Consider the following 19,470-nt stretch of genomic DNA (forward strand, 5'->3'; position numbering starts at 1 on the left):
CTTCAGCAGCCGACGAACGACATCATGTCCAGTGTCTTGCCATGATGTCTGGCCACTCAGTGTGGGTTCTTTTCTTTGTGACGTTTCCAGTGGCATATGGTTCTCAATTGACATAAATTCATGTTCAGTTATATTGTCGGTACAAATACTGTGTGACAGACAAAGTGCCAAGCACAATTCTCACACTTGTAACTTGTGACGATGTCTTGCAGTAGGTAAGGACAGGGATTAACAGGATTATCTGGTGAGAACCTTTGTGATATCCGTGTCTTTGTTCTCTAAATGCACTAACGTCATTATTAATTTACTCTTCGTGACATGTGATTGGCGCTGAGACAGTTCTGAAGTTTGTACATTATAATTTGATAGTTGTGTCAGATTAATAAATTAATTAATTAATATTTGCCTACCATGTAAGTCATTACCATAGTAAATGGTGAGGGCAAGGTATCCTTATGTCAAGAATCTACAGAAATTATTCACTTCCTCAGCTTCCCAACATCCAGCTACTGATGTAAAACCGACAACTACAACGTGCGTGATTCTCTGCTGGAAGTCGTTCAGACCCAACTGAGGAGTACAACTACTGAGGCTATATACCCGAAAAGTGAAAGCACATCTAACTACCCAGGATGAATATCATCACTCTGAATCTGTCCATTGTGGTTCAGAAGATCATGGTAATTATTGATTCATATATGTGTACATGAAACGTCCCGATTAACTATGCTTTGAGGAGAAAACATGAGAAAAGATTAAATATAACAAAAGCTGGTTTTCCAAATGGTTAGGTTCAATGAATGAGCAAATAAAAAGACCAAGTTTCACCTTATAACTTTTATTGCGTGAAACAACACAGGGGTCTCTTTATAAACTGTAAATATGTATTAGTTTTATTCGTTTAAATACTACCGTCTTCGGCATTTTTTGCAAACGAAAAGAATCATACAAACAGTTACGCCGATCTGTTAAAAATTATCTATAGTGTATCACAGCAAATAAAAGTGTATAACTTTGGATTACAATACATTTTTGATACAAAAGAAATCTTACCGTCTTGGGACTGCAAGGAATGTACTTACTTCATGACGTGCCTAATGTTCTGTAATGTACAGAGCACAAACGTATTTATTTTCAATAACCATAAAGGGACTTAGCTATACGATCAAACATGGTAATGTGTACAAGACAGCTACGCGTTCCTTTTTAATCCCTCTGGGCTGTACAACATTTGGCGTTAAACGTTTCCTCGGCAACCTGACTGAAGCGTGTCGTCGTTCATAGCTGTTATTCAGGATGTCTGCACTGCACTTATCCACGGTTTGCAGTTAGTGGGCACTGTAGGTCACAGTTGGCCGCATCGTGAGAGGCGTATCCCGCGGGATCCTCTCGTGTCGGTGTTAGTAGTCTCGCCGTCCAAGTAACAGTTCTCCCGACCAGAGGGAAACTCTGGACAAAGCGCTGGAGGGGAATCCCCTCAGCGAGGCACCTGTGGAAACAAGCAAATTGCTGTCAGAGCTCAGAATGCACGATTAAAGAAAAAATAAATAAACAAATAAAGTGTTCCATTAAAAAAAAAAGGACTAGATAGCAGTATCAACTTGAGAATGCCAGTGACTCGACTCCGTGGAATGCATCTTTGGTCTTTTTGTCTAGAAACTTGCTGAATTTGAGTTCATATTACAGGACGAATGAACCAGTTAACGGCTGTCTAGATAGCATTCTCCCGACAATTAAAATTGGAAGAGCAGGAGGGTTAGCAAATAACGCAATTTCCTGATTTTGCATGTACAGAATAGCAGGAACGGCCGGTGATTAAATTTGTAAGTGATTTGGTGTTTGCTTGGTGTTAAATTGAGTATACAGTGCTGCAACAATGACTCTAACACAACTGAGCATCAAGTCGAACTAAGTCAGCGGTCAGAAACTGTCTGACGAAGCTTGTAAGGATGCTGCAGCGTAGACTCTGCTGAGGAATAATTGTTAACAAAAAAATTCGATAAGTTGCGCTGTATTTGATTTAATTAGCAGTGAAGTTAGCCATTCAGGTCGTTGTGTGTGCAGATTCAAATAGCCTGCTAGAGACAGTGTTGCCAAATGTGTTCTCCGTTTGGTTTCCTCAAACCAAACAAGACAGCTTTACAAAAATTAGACGCTGGCGTTAAGAAGGATCGAACTCCCTACTGCCCAATGGTTTCTCGTGTTTCCTTCTTTCTATTTTTTTCGTTTTCTCGGTTTAAACTAACCAAACAAAGAACAAATTTGGCAACACCAGGAGTGGCAGACTGCCTGGATTTGTGCACGCAACGACCAGATAACCTAACTTCAATGCAAATTAAATCGGAAAGAGCACAACATATCGAATTCTTTTGTTAACAGTTATTTCACAGTACAGTCTACCCTGCAACACCCTTACAAGCTAGCCGGCCGAAGTGGCCGTGCGGTTAAAGGCGCTGCAGTCTGGAACCGCAAGACCGCTACGGTCGCAGGTTCGAATCCTGCCTCGGGCATGGATGTTTGTGATGTCCTTAGGTTAGTTAGGTTTAACTAGTTCTAAGTTCTAGGGGACTAATGACCTCAGCAGTTGAGTCCCATAGTGCTCAGAGCCATTTGAACCTTACAAGCTTTTCAGACTGTTTCTGAGCATCGTGTATATGGTTCCATCGTTCTATGCAGCTTGTAGCTGCAGCTCTGTATAAGCGTCCATGAAGAGCAGTGACTGGTGAATGATGGCGTGCCAGACCCTTAGGCCGGTATTACACTATCAAATTTCTTTGTCAAAGATTTGATCAAAGATGTGATCAAATATTCCGTCAAATATATTTGACAAAGATCTTTGACGTAGCGCTAGAAGGGATATTACACTGTCATCATATTTTTCGTCAAAGTTCAAGATGGCTGACAACAACTTGTTATTAACCGCAGCAGTTGCATGTACCACAAATGCACTGTGTGCATATGCGGAAGAGAAGCGGGGGGAAAAAAAGGAAACATACCTGGGTGAAGCCGTGGGTTTTACGACGACACGATAAAAGCATTCAACAAAACTTGTTACGTGAGCTTATAGTGGAGGACGTCAAGTCGTACATCAATTACTTAAGAATGGATGAGCCTACATTTCTGTATGTGCTCAATGAAGTGTATCCTCATATCACAAAGCACAATATTCACTTAAGAACTGCTACATCTGTAGAAGACAGGATCACTGTAACACTTCGATTCCTTGCTACAGGAGAAGATTAGGTTAGTTTAGACCACGTCTCCAATCGTCGTAATCTATTTTTGTATTCAGCGTGCCTCACGTTGTAAAGTGCCTCATCAGCTTCATACATCTCTATTGATTTTGTAGTTGTCGGCACACACCAATTGTACTTACTCACAATGTTTATAAAAACACTACAGACGACAGAATGCAGCGTCAAATATTGGACGACATTTGACAAAGTTCCCTATTACACCATCAAATATCTTGGACAAAGATATTTGACAAAGAAATATGATAGTGTAATACCGGCCTTAGCGACATCCTAACATCAGATGTTTTCAATGAGCGCATCTGACGAATAGGCTGATTAGGCCAACGGTCAAACACCGTCCGTGCCGAGGTAGGTCATGACAGAAAGGGAAACTCTCGGTCTTGCGTTATCTTGCTGAAGATAACATCACGCAGATGTCGAAGATAGGGCACAACCACTAGCCTTAACACGTTAGAAATGTAGTGCTGCTGTCCAAATCTCCAACTACGCGAACCAGAGCTGAGCGTATTGCGTACTAAACAGCACTCCACATCATCACGTATGACGATGACGAATATAATATCCACGGATGGATACAGCCATAGTGATGCTGCATGCAGAATCGGGACACGATTGAGAAGTCAACATGATGCCAGTCCTGTATGCTGTGTCATTAGATGGAGACTTAACCAAAAAGTTTAATTTCAAATACATGCCCGCTAACTTGTACAGCATCGGTGTCAGTGGCAACTCGTAATTACACATTCGCAATCACCTCGCAAGCGGCTCGTTTGTACATCGATGTTTACTGGTCCGTTTTTGCTTATGCTATCGTATACTTTCACCTGCATCTGTTTTCGCTATTGTTTGGGTATACGGTATGTAAAACTTGTATTTTAGAGGGGAAACTCTACCACCAGGATTTATAACTTCGATTGAGGCTGTGTAAAGACCTGTTGATTGTTCATATTTTTGGTAGGCTATATTAATAAATACGAAAGACATGTGACTCTCGGCGTAAAACAAACAACAGAGCTACTGAATGCCTGGATTTGACGGAAATTTGTGTCCCTGTTTGTGCATGATTAATTTCCTTCTAATTGTTTTACATTTGGCACGTATTTATCGTCACAACAAAATGATGAAAGGTAACATTCCCCACATGGTCTGCATACTTCTAAAGATATACATTCACAATGCTTCTGCTTTACAAATACAGCACGTTAGGGATGCAAGGTTGTAGTTTAAGTACCTACAACTCACGAATACAGCTACCGATATGCACATAAATAAACTGATTCATCGAAGAGCTTAACTGTAATTTTAGAACGAACAGAAGCGAATAAGCTAACATGGAACAAGTAAGCTTCTCATGTGCTTCCTTCGATTTATCACATATAACCTCCCTCAAAAGTACATCGTGAAGGAGAGCCTCAATAAAATTTGTCACTCCTGAACGTGGAACTGTCACTCTCAAACAAGATGTGGCAGAAACGGTAGTTACTCTATAAATTACAATTCTACAACGTTCTGAGCAGAAATTGATGTGGCGTTATCCTCTCACATATAGGACATCAAATGGGCGAAGGACGTGTAATTAATTGGAGTTCTACAGTCTTTCAGAAGTTTAGGATTACTGTTCACACAACACGGGACTAAGGATGGTATGTAAGTCACACATCGCTGTCAGGCCAAAATTCGCCTGATATGGTTGCCAGAAGTGTACGCACAAAACAAAGAGCCAACGAGACCGCTACGGTCGCAGGTTCGAATCCTGCCTCGGTCATGGATGTGTGTTATGTCCTTAGGTTAGTTAGGTTTAAGTAGTTCTACGTTTTAGGGGACTGATGACCTTATAAGTTGAGTCCCATAGTGCTCATAGCCATTTTTGAACTGATGGCACAGGGGATGTAATAACTTTGAGCGTCATAAACCCTCGTCAATGAATACGGCCACCGTATACTGTCAACAGCACCGAGCGAGCTGACGCAGTGGTTAGGACACTAGACTCGCATTCGGGAAGAGGGCTATTAAAATTATTGTCCGACCATCTGGATTTAGGTTTACCGTCTTTTTCCTATAACGCTTAAGCCTGGTGCTGGGGCCATTCCTCTGAATGGGCACGCCCGATTTCCTATCCAATCCTTCCCTAATCCGGGCTCGCGATCCGTCTCTAATGACCCAATTGTCGACGGGACGTAAAACTCTAAATCTTCCATCCTTCCTTCCTTCCGTCAACAGCAACACTACGTCACGGTAGTTGCACACTGTGGCGCTAGGGCTCAAGGGAATGTGAGAATACAACTTACTCTCATAGTGTATAACTCACACAAATTACAGGATTATACAAATTAATTTACACAAAAAATTCTGATCAGTCGAGATTTTTCGCCACGTAAGCAGACTGGCGCATCGAGCAGCACAATCGCAATATACACCACTGGATATCACGCGAAATAATAAATACTCTTGGGCATCTGAAAATGGTATCGTGCTGCCGGAACGTGTCGCATCAAATTATTATTGAAAATAAATAGTAATTCAAATACAAAACGAATAAAAATTTGAAAATTCAGTCGTTAATTGCCTTATTACAGAAAGCTTCTTGCCTCTACTGGAAGAATCAGAAAGCTTTATGCTGCTAAAGGGGCGTCATACAGGGCGACAATTATCGAACTGTATGAAGTAAAATCGTCATAACTTCTGAACGGTTTGCGTGAGACCGTTCATATTGCACAGTTGGCAGCGGGGCATGATGGGAATTAGTGCGTGCACGAACCGTTTGGTTTAACGACGAAGCCCCCTTTCATTTGGATGGTTTTGTTAATAAATATAATTGCCACATTTGGGGGATTGAGAATGTGCATTTCGCGATCGAGAAATCTCTTCATCCTCAACAGGTGACTGTGTGGTGCGCAATGCCGAGTCACGGTATAATCGGTGCGATATTCCTTTATGGCACGGTGACTACCGAACGGTACATGAGGGTTTTGGAAGATGATTTCATCCTCATTTCGACAGGATGCGGTTCATGCAAGGCGGAGCTCGACTCCATCGCAGCAGGAGGGTGGTTGATGTCCTGGAGGAGCACTATGGGGACCGCTATGTGGCTCTACGGGTACCCAGAGGCCACTGGCGTGGACATCGATTGACCGCCATGGTCCCCGGATCTGAACACAGGGGACTCCTTTTTATGGGGCTATATTAAAGACAATGTGTACAGCGATAGCTCCAAAAATACTGCTGAGCTCAAAACAGCCATGCAGGAGTCATCGACAGCATCGATGTTCCGATACTTCAGCGGGACATGCAGAATTTCGCTACTCGTCTGCGCCACATCATCGCAAGTAATGGCAATCATATCGACCCTGTCATAACCTAAACCCGAATACCTGCAGTGACATTTACATGTTGAATAGAATGTATGCACGCCGTAGTTTGTAACTAATTTACGTTTTTTTTCATACAGTTCAGTGGAACCCTGTGTATTTATGTAAATTGGTGTGTATAGCTTAAGGACGAAAGTAAATTTCGTATGAAATGTCACTTTCTAGTACCATAGCTCGATGGAACTTCGACCATACGTAGGCAAACTTACTACAGTATAATACAGGAAACTGAAAGAAATACAGAATGACACGAACAAAAATAACGGTTTTACTCAGAGACCATAATTGCATTGGAAGTCACCGTGATTCATGATGGTCCGCTGGACGTTAAAAATGCGGGACATGGCTCCTAATAGGATGTGTGGTAAGTACTGGCGGTAATGCATCCTCTGCAACGAGTTCTCATGCTGGCCACAAAAATGGTTGGCTCGGAGCACTTGGGGACTTAACTTCTGAGGTCAACATTCCCCTAGAACTTAGAACTACTTAAACCTAACTAACCTAAGGACATCACACACATCCATGCCCGAGGCAGGATTCGAATCTGCGACCGTAGAGGTCGCGCGTTTCCAGACTGTAGCGCCTAGAACCGCTCGGCCACCCCGGTCAGCTGCTGGCCCCAAACTTAAGGACATGTAGGGGAACGGGCCGGTCTGTTCTTTCGCCGAACATCCTCGTGTTCCAAGAGCTCCACCACCCATACAGTTCGATGCAGTCGCACATTGTCATTCATAAACATGAAGTCAGGGCCTCATATATCCCTGAAAAGATGCACTTGCGGAAGGAGTATTGCGTCACAATAACGCCGTCCGATCAGTGTAGCGTGTTCAAATATTTTAAGGTTAGTACGCTCAAGCAACGTTATACCTCTCCACATGTTCGAATCCTGCCTCGGGCATGGATGTATGTGATGTCCTTAGATTAGTTAGGTGTAAGTAGTTCTAAGTTCTAGGGGACTGATGACCTCATAAGTTAAGTCCCATAGTGTTCAGAGCCATTTTAACCTCTCCACACTATAGCACCTAGACCACCAAAACTGTCTTGTTCGACAATGTTCTAGGAGCACTGTATATTCCTACCTCTCACCATATGAGCATACGTCCAGCACTGTCGCACATGTTTGTTTTGGTAGTCAAAGTGGTACGTTGAGGGTAGTCAAAAATGATGCATGGGCGTACTAATCTCCAGATCTTTTAACACGCACGTGTTCGTTTTGGTGGTCAACGTGTTACGTTGAGGGTAGTCATAATGTTACATGGGCGTACTAACCTCCAAATCTTTTAACACGCACATGTTCGTTTTGGTGGTCAACGTGTTACGTTGAGGGGAATCATAGTGTTGCATGGACGTACTAATCTCCAAACCTTTTAACAAGGTACACTCATTGGTCAGCGTACTGTATTGGTGGAGGAGCTATAGCAACGAGATGATATTCGGCAAATGGACTGACCAGTCCGTTTCCATGGCTAGAATCCCATCTAACATATGTGGAATGCTTTTCAATGTCAACAAACTTCACCAACAACCGTATACTTTCAGATATTTTATTTCATTTTGTAAGCAACCAGTTTCGGCAATTCATTTCGACTTCTTCAGATCCCATAAGCTTTTTTCATGGCGCTAAACGATAAGTTGGTTTATTTGGATAAAAGCGTATGGAGCCTGAAGATGAATTGCCAAAACTGGATGCTTTCAGAATAAAATAAAATACCATAAAGGATACGGCTGTTGGTGAAGTTTATTGGCATTGAAAAGTACTTACCAGCAGATGTCCCCTGGCCACGATGGACCAACAGATATGTGGAATACGTTGAACAGACGTATTTCAGCACTTCTACATGCGCCACCGACCACCCACCAGTTGTCATCCGCGCTGTGGGAGAAATGTAACGCCCTTCCACAGGAATTCCTTACCAGTCTCATGGCCAGCATGGGATCAAGTTGTACAATACGGACTGCCGTGATCATACACTGTAAGTAGCCTGTTTATATGTGTCATGTTGGCAGCACGATCGACTACATTAATAACTCTGAGAGCGCTGTACGCCCTCTGTAAGAGACTCTGTGTGGCTGGTCTGACCGACAGTTGGGAGTGTGTAGTTAGCAGTGATGGAGGTTGTAAGTCAGCAGTGATGAGGTAAGAGGCCTGAAGTGTTAGCGCGAGCGGACTGTCTGGGGCGTCCGTCATAGAGATTTAAAATTATTGACGATTATATAATTTTTTGGAACTGGATGTCACGGACGATTATATATTTTTTTGAACTGGATGTCACATTATTAAGGTAAAATTTGCTAAATACATTGTTTGCTCTGCAACAAAATCTTTCCTTTGCTAACCACATGCCTATTAGTAGTTAGAGCCTACAGTAGTTAGAATCTTTTATTTAGCTGGCTGTATTGGTGCTTGCTGTATCGCCGTAGTTCGTGTAACGAAGATTTTTTGTGAGTGTCTTACGAAAGGTATAGGTTATTGTTAGGATTTCTTCTCATTCAGGGACATTCTTTTGTGTTAGTTATTTGTGCAGTCAGATTGCGTTTGAGCTGTATTTGTCAGAAATAATTCTGTAGATCAGAAATGAAATGATAAAGGCAAGCAAAGTGACAGTACATGAAGTTTCACTCAACAGTTTAAGCAAGTTCACTTGCATTCGGGTCAGCCGCTGTGGCCGAGCGGTTTTAGGCGCTTCAGTCCGGAACCACACGGCTGCTACGGTCACAGGTTCGAATCCTGCCTCGGGCATGGATGTGTGTGATGTCCTTAGTTAGGTTTACGTAGTTCTAAGTCTAGGAGACTGATGACCTCAGATGTTAAGTCCCATACTGCTTAGTGCCATTTGAATTTGAACTTTCATTCAACTTCACTCAGGAGTTTCAGAATTATATTAAGAAGTTTCACCTTCCCAGTTATTTCAGTCCAAGTAAAAAAAAATATTAAGAAGTTTCAACACCCTATTAAGAACCGAGTCTCCCCTTTTGTAATATCAGGACACCATCGTCCATCGCGGTGATTTTAGTATAATTATTGTCTTCGAGTAAAAGTATCATTTCTGTTCGTCTCGTTGTGCATTTCTTTCAGTTTCCTTCCGTACTATACTGCAGCAAGCCTTTCAATGTAGAGCAGAAGTTGCATCGGGCTACTTTACTAGTCAGTGACATGCTATGCGTTAAGTTACTTTCGTCCTGAAGCTTCACACAGCAGTGTCCCTAAATATATGGAGTACCTTTAGAAACATATAGCTTTCTGATTATTCCAGTAGAAATAAGAGGCGTTCTGTAGTAAAGAAACTAATGACCGAATTTTGAAACTTTCACATGTCCTTTATTTGAATCACTTTTTATTTTCAGTGGAAACTTGATATGACGCGTTTCGGCAGCACGATGCCATCTCCAGGTGCTAGCATGTAGTTACTATTCTGCGTTATACACACTCAATTATACTGCTACGTTTCTGCTGCATGTGCCAGTCTGGTTACGTGGCTTAAGATCTCCACTGATCAGGAATTTTTTGCGTAAATTAATTTATGGAAAGAACTGAGTTCAGTTTGAGTAAAGCGGGTCGGAGACTTCGGTTTATTACTGGAATACTAGGGAGGTGCAGTCAGTCTGCAAATGGGATTACTTACAGTTCGGTTTATTACTGGAATACTAGGGAGATGCAGTCAGTCTGCAAATGGGATTACTTACAGATCACTCATGGGATCCATCCTAAAATACTGCTCACAGTACCAAGTAGGAGTAGCGAGGGATATTGAATGTATACAGAGAAGAGCAGCACGAACAGTCACACGTTTGTTCGAACCGCGGCAGAGTGTCACAGAGATGTTCAAAGAACTGAACTGGCAGACACTTGACGATAGACGTTAAGTATCTCGAGAAAGCCTACTTACAAAGTTTAAAGAACCGGCCTTAAATGATGACTCTAGGAATATACTACAGCCCCTACATACCACTCACGATGAGAGCGTGAAGACAAGATTAGATTAATTACTGCACCCACAGAGGCATTTAAACAGTCATTTTTCCCACCCTCAGTACGTGAATGGAACGGAAAGAAGCCCTAATAATCGGTATTTTGGGAACTACCCTCTTCCATGCACAGTAGTTTGCAGAGCTGGGGTATAGATGGAGATATAAAAACTGAAACCTTATACCTTAACGGCAGTGCTTCGATTGATCAATCCAGACGTCAGTAAGGCAAGGCTATTGCAGTATGTAAGTGATGGATTCAGAATGGTTCAAATGGCTCTGAGCACCATGGGACTTAACATCTACGGTCATCAGTCCCCTATAACTACTTAAACCTAACTAACCTAAGGACACACACAACACCCAGTCATCACGAGGCAGAGAAATAAGTGATGGAGAAGCGGATTCTGAAATGCGGTTTTTTCTGGATTGCTTGTATCAGAGTGCACGAAGTTGCAGAACAGTCGACGTTGGTGTCCCGAAAATCGTTAATTACATCATGACCATATGTATTGTCTGAAAATCGGAGTGTTATGTTTAATCAGTGCAACAAGAATTACAGGACCGATCTCTTTTCCTACCTATCATAACTTTCGCCAGAGAACTAACACTTAAAGAAAGGACCTGCTGTTATTCCATACAGAGGAATGCAACATTAGACACTGCTGTTGCGTCTATGACGAGGTGGTTTTGATGATTATGGGCTGAACAGTGTACGCTGCTGGGAGTCAATACACCAACTCTGTCTCTTGCAACTTTCAGAAATCTTAACAAAAGCAAAACAGGATAACATTTCAAAGTCGCGTACGTCACACGAAAATCAAGGTACTTTAGGGAACGCGGAAACAAGTGTAGTTTATCACTGTTAATTAATCGTTTCTGTCATCAAACACTACTTCCAGGTAGCTAAAAGCTGCACAGCGTGGTACGAAGCTCTTTCCCATAAATCACACCCGTAAATACTATGCCCAACGCTCGAATTCAAAAGTCGGAGAACGAAGATCATAATTCCGCGTCTGGGTACGGAACACAGTTCCAAGTTCTTGTAGGCTTTTCGTGAGGCAGTACAACGCAGACTGTTGAATTCTTAACACGAACAATATATTACAATTTTCAGACGTAATTATCTACTGATTTCGTAAACTTTTTTGCAGAACACTTCCAAAACATCGAAAAGTCAAATGAAGTTCTCACAAATTGTGTACGTCAAACGTTTTTTAAATGTTCGTTACTTCACCATAACGAATCATGCTAACTTGCTACACGTCTCAACGTAATACGAATTACATTGTGTACTTATACATAAATATAACAGAAAGGTTGAGAGATCCGCTGATTGTATACCTAACATAATTTATGACGTATGTGAGACACATAATTTATGACGTATGTGAGACTCAAACAGGAGTTAGAGCACTAAGCGAAGTTTGCAAAGGATAGAGTAACATAGAACACCCTTTGTGTCGCTTTATGGGAGCTCTGCTAATTGCATAAAAGCCCTCTGTTACTCCAAACGATATGCGCATGGCTCAGACGTACGGCAGTTGTTTGTACGACGGGATCAGCATATGCGTGTAATTGTGCAGAAAACCAGAAGTGGGGAATCTACTCCTTGCGGATATTGACAACACTTCTGGACTTTCCAGGGAAGACTTCATTCAGACTAATAGAATGGCAGTTTACGACGAATGGGTAATAGTGTTAGATTGTGATAGAGCCCCCACCAGTCATAACTGTAGGTTGTCATGATAGTGTGATTTGTAGCGTAGTTTGCGCAACGTTTGACACAATTTACCATATTTAACACATTTTAAACTTAATAAAAACTAAAACTTCAAGGTAAATTCAGAAAACCAATATTGGAAGACGCACAATCCGCCGACGAGTATGTTGATTTGATTACGTAATATATATCGCAGGAAAACTACGAAAAATGCGTGTGGAGAAAGCAACTAAGTAAATTTTACCAGTTATAATAGTAAGTTAAAGCGATAATTATTATTGCTGTCGATCATATCTAATGTAAATAGAGGAGAATCGTAAAACTGATAATATCGCTTAACGTTTAACCTTAAAGAAACAGAAAGGAGGGACAAAGATATTTATGAGTTAGCACCAAATACATTTTGTGAAAGTTATCTTGAGCAACTACTTAGATAACCAACTTATAAGGAAAATGTATTGGATCTTCTGGCAGCATAATATCCGAAATTTCAGATTTTATTGATCAAGAGCCAGTAATCGGTGACCAGGAAACTGTTATAGCATCACTCATCTCTAGTGCTAAATGAAAAATTAAGAACTGTTGGAAGATATTTCTTTTTGACAGCTTGTACTATTCACTCACGAGGACCACATGGCAGTACATAGCAGAGCCCAGGCTGGTGCCATGTTCCTAGATTTCCAGAAAGCCTTCTCTAAAGTTCTTAACTGTCGCCTAATAGACATAACACGTGCTTACTGGAATGTCTTGCAGCTGGACTGCAAACTTCCTGGATAACGAAACACAGTACGGCATACTAGATGAACAGCTGCCTTAATGCGCCACAGAAAGGAGTGAGATATTTGACAGTAAAAATCTTTGTCTTCCTAGGCAGTGATGTAAAAACTTCAACTGATAATTTAATGAAATTCGAGTGGAGACTGAAATCATATCTGCTTGGCAACTCCTCCTGTTCCATGGAAGAATCCTAAATTTGTAGCAGTGTGTGTGTGTGTGTGTGTGTGTGTGTGTGTGTGTGTGTGTGTGTAATAAAATGAACTTCAAATACAAACTGGAGTCATATCTGCTTGACAACACAGAAGAAATCTGGAAGTGTAGTAGTGTGATGTGGGTTTAAAATAAGAAGAAAACGACAATGAATGTATGGAAGAAAAAAATCAAACTTAAGAAATCATGTAAATGGTCAGCATGTTGCCAGATCTACCGCTGTGAAGTTATATTATAATTTTAAAACGGATTTGTCGCATTGCACAGTGACAGGTTAAAATTATGATCAACAGAACGTAAACTCTAAAAATAGTTTCCTTACAAGAGAGATGTGCACCACATTACCTCCAGGAATGGGAACGTAACGATATGAATATAGCTCTGTACTCGTAGAAGGATGGTTACCTGCAGTAGAAAAATGTTCCACATGCACTAGAACGGCAGCATCGTTAAATTTGCTTATTCTATTCGCTTTGGTTCACATGTCTGGTGTCCTGTTGGTTGGACAGCTTGATTTTTTTAATAATTTTACAGAGATATTACACCGAACAAACACTGATGGTAAAAATGGACCATTAATTTTAAATAACTATTAATATATATATAAAAGAGAGGTGCAACTCATTACCTCCAGGAATGGGAACGTAACGATATGAATGTAACTTAGTACTCGTAGAAGGATGGTTACCTGCAGTAGAAAAATGTTCCACATGCACTAGAATGGCAGCATCTTTAAAGTTGTGTGTTCTATTCGTTTTGGCTCGCATGTCTTCGTTTGACTGCTCGACTTTTTAATAAATTTACAGAGATATTACACTGAACAAAGACTGAAGGTAAAAATGGACTATTAATTTCAAATAACTACTAATGTATATTTATTTGTGTATTTAAGGAAAGTTGGACTCCAAATAATAGCAAAAGTAAAATAAAAAATATTAAAATATGTCGCGAGGTAACACTATATTGTAAATTTTATTTACTGTGTAGAATATTTTTGATTGGTAGTTAAAATAATGTGACTAAAGTTATGGTGAAAATTTCTGTTCTGTAGATCTGCATGTTCATAAAGAGGTTTAGGGTTTTTAAATGACTGAAAATTTCAATTTCTTTTAAAATGTTCATTTCCTTCTCTTCCTTAGTGTAATACAGAATTTGGAGCTTTTCAGACTGTTTTTGGAAGTATACTTGTTATTAAGAGATGTAATGCAAAGACTCTAGTATTGTTATTGTTCGCTTTCGTGTGCTCTTTGAAACGTATCCAAAAGTTTACACCAGTTTGTGCATTGCGTATTTGTCTACTGCAAGTAACTACGTTTCTAATAAGTTTCTATCATTGCGTTTCATTACTATAGAGGTAATGTAGGACGCTTTCTTTTGTACAAAATCACTTGAAAATAGCCAAAAACAGCAGAAACTAGTCATGTACCAATGAAATAAATAAGGAAGAAGTGGAAAAATGCGACCTTATTTTTAAATAAAATTTGTCAGGTGGGAGCAGGGCCCGCGCACCGAGGGTTTCGACCAAACTTAATTATGCATGTAGACAGTTTATCAATTCCGAGACTAGAGGATTTGCCTCTTATCGAAATTGATACTGGTACGATATTGTTTCCATGGATTCCAAGACATTAAAGAATGTTTTAATTTCAACTTTGACGTCAGATAACAAACGGCAAAAGAAAAGTTTTTCGTATAATATAATTACAAATTAACATTTTTTTAAAATTTTTTCCCTTACTTCTAATGTGAAATCTTCCATCGTGATTCCACATCAACGCCAAGCACCCTACAGGTTTTAATGAATGAGTTTGGCCGGCCTCTGTGAACGAGCGGTTCTAGACGCTTCAGTCAGTCACGGTCGCAGGTTCGAATCCTGCCCCGGGCATGGATGTATGTGATGTCCTTAGGCTAGTTAGGTTTAAGTAGTCCTAAGTTCTAGGGGACTGATGGCCTCAGCTGTTAAGTCCCATAGTGCTCAGAGCCATTTGAGCCATTTTGAATGAGTTTGTATCAGAACATGTTACACAAATGGCCTTATCTTTTCATGATACTGATTTAGAAGCTTCACTTTTTTACATCATCAGCGGATCGTAGACCTTAATAAAATGGCTCTGAGCACTATGGAACTTAACTTCTGAGGTCATCAGTCCCCTAGAACTCAGAACTACTTAAACCTAACTAACCTAAGGACATCACACACATCCATGCCCGAAGCAGGATTCAAATCTGCGACCGTAGCGGTCGCGCGGTTCCAGACTGTAGTGCCTAGAACCGCTCGGCCACCTCGGCCGGCAGACCATAATATGTGACATAACAGGGTTTTGAACAGCTGGACAGACAGACAGACGGGCAACAGACTGATCCTATGTAAGAGTCACGGAACTCCAAAAAAAAAAAATGTTTCGTCTGTTCAGTGTCCATGAGACCTGACAGGTATACTGACCATAGTTGTCCAGGCCTCGAGTGTCACAGTGGAGGGAAGATCGGTGGCTGGCGGCGTCGTGGTGAGTGTGGCGTTGGCGCAGTCCGCTTCGCCACACGGCGGACTGGTGAAGACGACGGACAGGGCTGCCACGAAAAGCACCAACCAGCACACCCAGAAACCCCAGAAGGTGAGCATCCGCAGCCGCACCCAGAACGGGTCCTGCGCCATAGCCAGCAGCTCCCTGTTGGTGAGCCCGGACCACCCGTCGCCGCCGATGGCAGCTACGGGTAGGATGGGACCCGGCGCCACCACCGTGGCCGCCCCGGGCTCCTTGGGAACCAACAGCACCACGTGGCTGAGGAGGGGCGTCCTCTCGTCGCTCACCATCCTCGAGCCGCTGTCCCAGTGGCGATGAAACCGTCTCTGTCCTACCGCGCTTCACACCTGTGCTGCGAGGGAACCGCGCCCGCGACCGTCTCGGTGGCGCAGAGCTGAATGCTGTTCAGCTTCGGAGCGTACCTGTTTCGAAGAGCCGTCTCTTGCGTAAGCACGACTCCCGGCTACACCGCGCTGCTCTCTGCGGCGATTCTGCGAATGTTTAAACTCCCCGAGACATTGTCCACTGCTCGGTGGCGGTGCTCTGGAATGGTGGTCAGCACTGACCGTCATCGACGAGCATCGAGGTCATTTGGTGGATCCGCAATTACTGAGGGAGCTGTGCGCTGCCACTCTCGGATTGCTGTCGTCCTTGACGGGCGCGGCTGGCCTTGAGCGGAGAGCCGTCTGGTGGGAGCTGTCAGCTGCAGCACACGTGCGCGCGCACACTCTCGCACTAGACACACTCCCGACCGCAGGCCGGGCTGCTGTCGCTGACGTAAGGAGGCGACTGGACCCTGCAGCTACGCTCCGGGCCTCATATACGGCCCAGTCAGCCGGCGACGGCGACCTCCTGACCCGTGACGTGCGCGCGACGTGCTGACGCTCCAACCCCACCCTCTGCTGCTCCAGCAGGCCACTGCGCTCGCGCGAAAAGAAGTCTGCCCGTAGCAGTGTCATCTGGCACCCGCAACTCCAACGTTGGCTTCGCACGGCGACAAGGTCAATCACTTCCCTGCATCGCACACGGCCATCACACGACGCCGCGCCACTGGCAAGCGCTCCTTTATTGTCATGCAGATAACTACAAAATTAGGGCAGCTACAGCTAAAGTAATTATAAGTACCTAACCAGGCAATGGTTTGCAACTGCTGAATGCAAATGGGAATTACATATACACTGCTGGCCATTAAAATTGCTACACCAGGAAGATGACGTGCTACAGACGCGAAATTTAACCGACAGGAAGAAGATCCTGTGGATGCAAATGATTAGCTTTACAGAGCATTCACACAAGGTTGGCGTCGGTGGTGACACCTACAACGTGCTGACATAAGGAAAGTTTCCAACCGATTTCTCATACACAAACAGCAGTTGACCGGCGTTCGCTGGTGAAACGTTGTTGTGAAGCCTCGTCTAAGGAGGAAAAATGCGTGCCATCGCGTTTCCGACTTTGATAAAGGTCGGATTGTAGCTTATCGCGATTGCGGTTTATCGTATCGCGACATTACTGCTCACATTGGTCAAGATCCAATGACTGTTAATCAGAATATGGAATCGGTGAGTTCAAGAGGGTAATACGGAACGCCGTGCTGGATCCCAACGCCATGGTATCACTAGCAGTCGAGATGACAGGCATCTTATCCGCATGGCTGTAACGGATCGTGCAGCCACGTCTCGATCCCTGAGTCAACAGATGGGGACGTTTGCAAGACAACAACCATTTCCACGAACAGTTCGACGACGTTTGCAGCAGCATGGACTATCGGCTCGAAGACCATGGCTGCCGTTACTCTTGACGCTGCATCACAGGAGCGCCTGCAATGGTGTACTCAACGACGAACCTGGGTGCACGAAAGGCAAAACGTCATTTTTTCGGATGAATCCAGGTTCTGTTTACAGTATCATGATGGTCGTATCCGTGTTTGGCGACATCGCGGTGAATGCAGATTGGAAGCGCGTATTCGTCATCGCCATACTGGCGTATCACCCGGCGTGATGGTTCGGAGTGCCATTGGTTACACGTCTCGGTCACCTCTTGTTCGCGGTGACGGCACTTTGAACAGTGGACGTTACATTTGAGATGTGTTACAACCCGTGGCTCTACCTTTCATTCGATCCCTGCGAAACCCTACATTGCAGCAGGATAATGCACGACCGCATGTTGCAGGTCCTCTACGGGCTTTTCTGGATACAGAAAATATTCGACTGCTGCCCTGGGCAGCACATTCCCCAAATCTCTCAAGAATTGAAAACGTCTGGTCAATGGTGGCCTAGCAACTGGCTCGTCACAATACGCCAGTCACTACTCTTGATGAAATGTGGTATCGTGTTGAAGCTGCATGGGCAGCTGTACCTGTACACGCCATACAAGCTCTGTTTGACTCAATGCCCAGGCGTATGAAGGCCGTTATTACGGCCAGAGGTGGTTGTTCTGGGTACTGATTTCTCAATGAGCTATGCACCAAAATTGCGTGAAAATATAACCACATATCAGTTCTGGTATAATATATTTGTCCAATGAATACCCGTTTATTATCTGTATTTCTTGTTGGTGTAGCAATTTTAATGGCCAATAGTGTTATAGTACCAGAATTAGCCACCCTCCTCCCCCCTCCCCCTCATCAACAACTCATGGTAACTGGCTTGCGTAGAAAAGATGTAGGTGTAGATATTCATAACGAGTAAATCGTACTGGAAATTTGTGGTAAGTTCGATGGGACCAAACTGCTGAGGTCATCGGTCCCTAAGCTTACACACTACTTAATCTAACGTAAACTAACGTAAGCTAAGGAGAACACACACACCCATGTGCAATAGAGGACTAGAATCTCCTAGGCGGGGAGCCGTGCGAACCGTGGCAAGGCGCCTTAGAACGCCCGGCTAAAATCGTACTTCCTGAATGATCGTACTTTTTAGGAAAAATGCATTGAGAATTTTAATGTAAGTGCATCTACGAGCTAGCGACATATGAGTGAACGTCAGGCATTGTCGTGAGGTAGATATTTGTTGTTATGACTCGGGGACACACCAAAAGTCATATAATTCTGAAGGAACGCCTTGTATGAAAACACGAACGAAGTGGTGCTGTGGTAAGTAGGGCTGTTAATATTATTAAAAATATAGGGACTCCGATAAATCGATATTTAAAAAAAATTTCATCATCGGTCATCAAAATACCGAAAAAGTGTCGATTGATGGACGAAATAAATATCGATATACCGGCGTATAAAAGTATCGGCTAGACATTGCAAAATATACTGTCGGTTTTAGAACTGTCTATTTAAGTATTGATTTATTATTAGATATTCTGTACCTCAACAAGCTAGCAGCCTGCCTATCTCCCTAAAGGAAAGAATTGAAAGGAAAACAATGTACGTTCACGCTTGGCGATAACCACTTTGTTAGCCATGGGTACAGCATGTAAGTGGCACAATAAAAAGTCTCCGATGGGGCCGTCGTTAGGTTTCGTGACATATCGGATTTGTCCGGAACACTTCATGTCGATGTCTCTGTTTTTTCATTTCTGCAAACACCAGCAACCTAGCAGTTGTAGCGTCGAAGCTGCGTGGTGAAGTTAAACGTTGCAGTTTCTGTTGGTAGCGCCGAGCGTCGATTACGTCAGCATTTTCCCTCACACGTCTCTGT

At 42.9% G+C, this 19,470-nt stretch overlaps 1 protein-coding gene across 1 annotated transcript; it reads right to left on the reverse strand.

Annotated features, from left to right (window-relative positions):
- Nucleotides 1–822: 822 nt before the first annotated feature.
- Nucleotides 823–16,603, reverse strand: LOC124757569. The gene is made up of 2 exons (XM_047249070.1): nucleotides 15,745–16,603; nucleotides 823–1,489 (listed from the first exon to the last, which is right to left on the reverse strand). The coding sequence occupies exons 1-2, from the start codon at nucleotides 16,111–16,113 to the stop codon at nucleotides 1,478–1,480; spliced, it is 381 nt and encodes a 126-aa protein (XP_047105026.1). The 5' UTR covers nucleotides 16,114–16,603; the 3' UTR covers nucleotides 823–1,477.
- Between the last annotated feature and the right edge of the window lie 2,867 nt (nucleotides 16,604–19,470).

This window comes from Schistocerca piceifrons, unplaced genomic scaffold, assembly GCF_021461385.2.
Source record: "Schistocerca piceifrons isolate TAMUIC-IGC-003096 unplaced genomic scaffold, iqSchPice1.1 HiC_scaffold_553, whole genome shotgun sequence".
Taxonomy (NCBI): Eukaryota; Metazoa; Arthropoda; class Insecta; order Orthoptera; family Acrididae; genus Schistocerca; species Schistocerca piceifrons.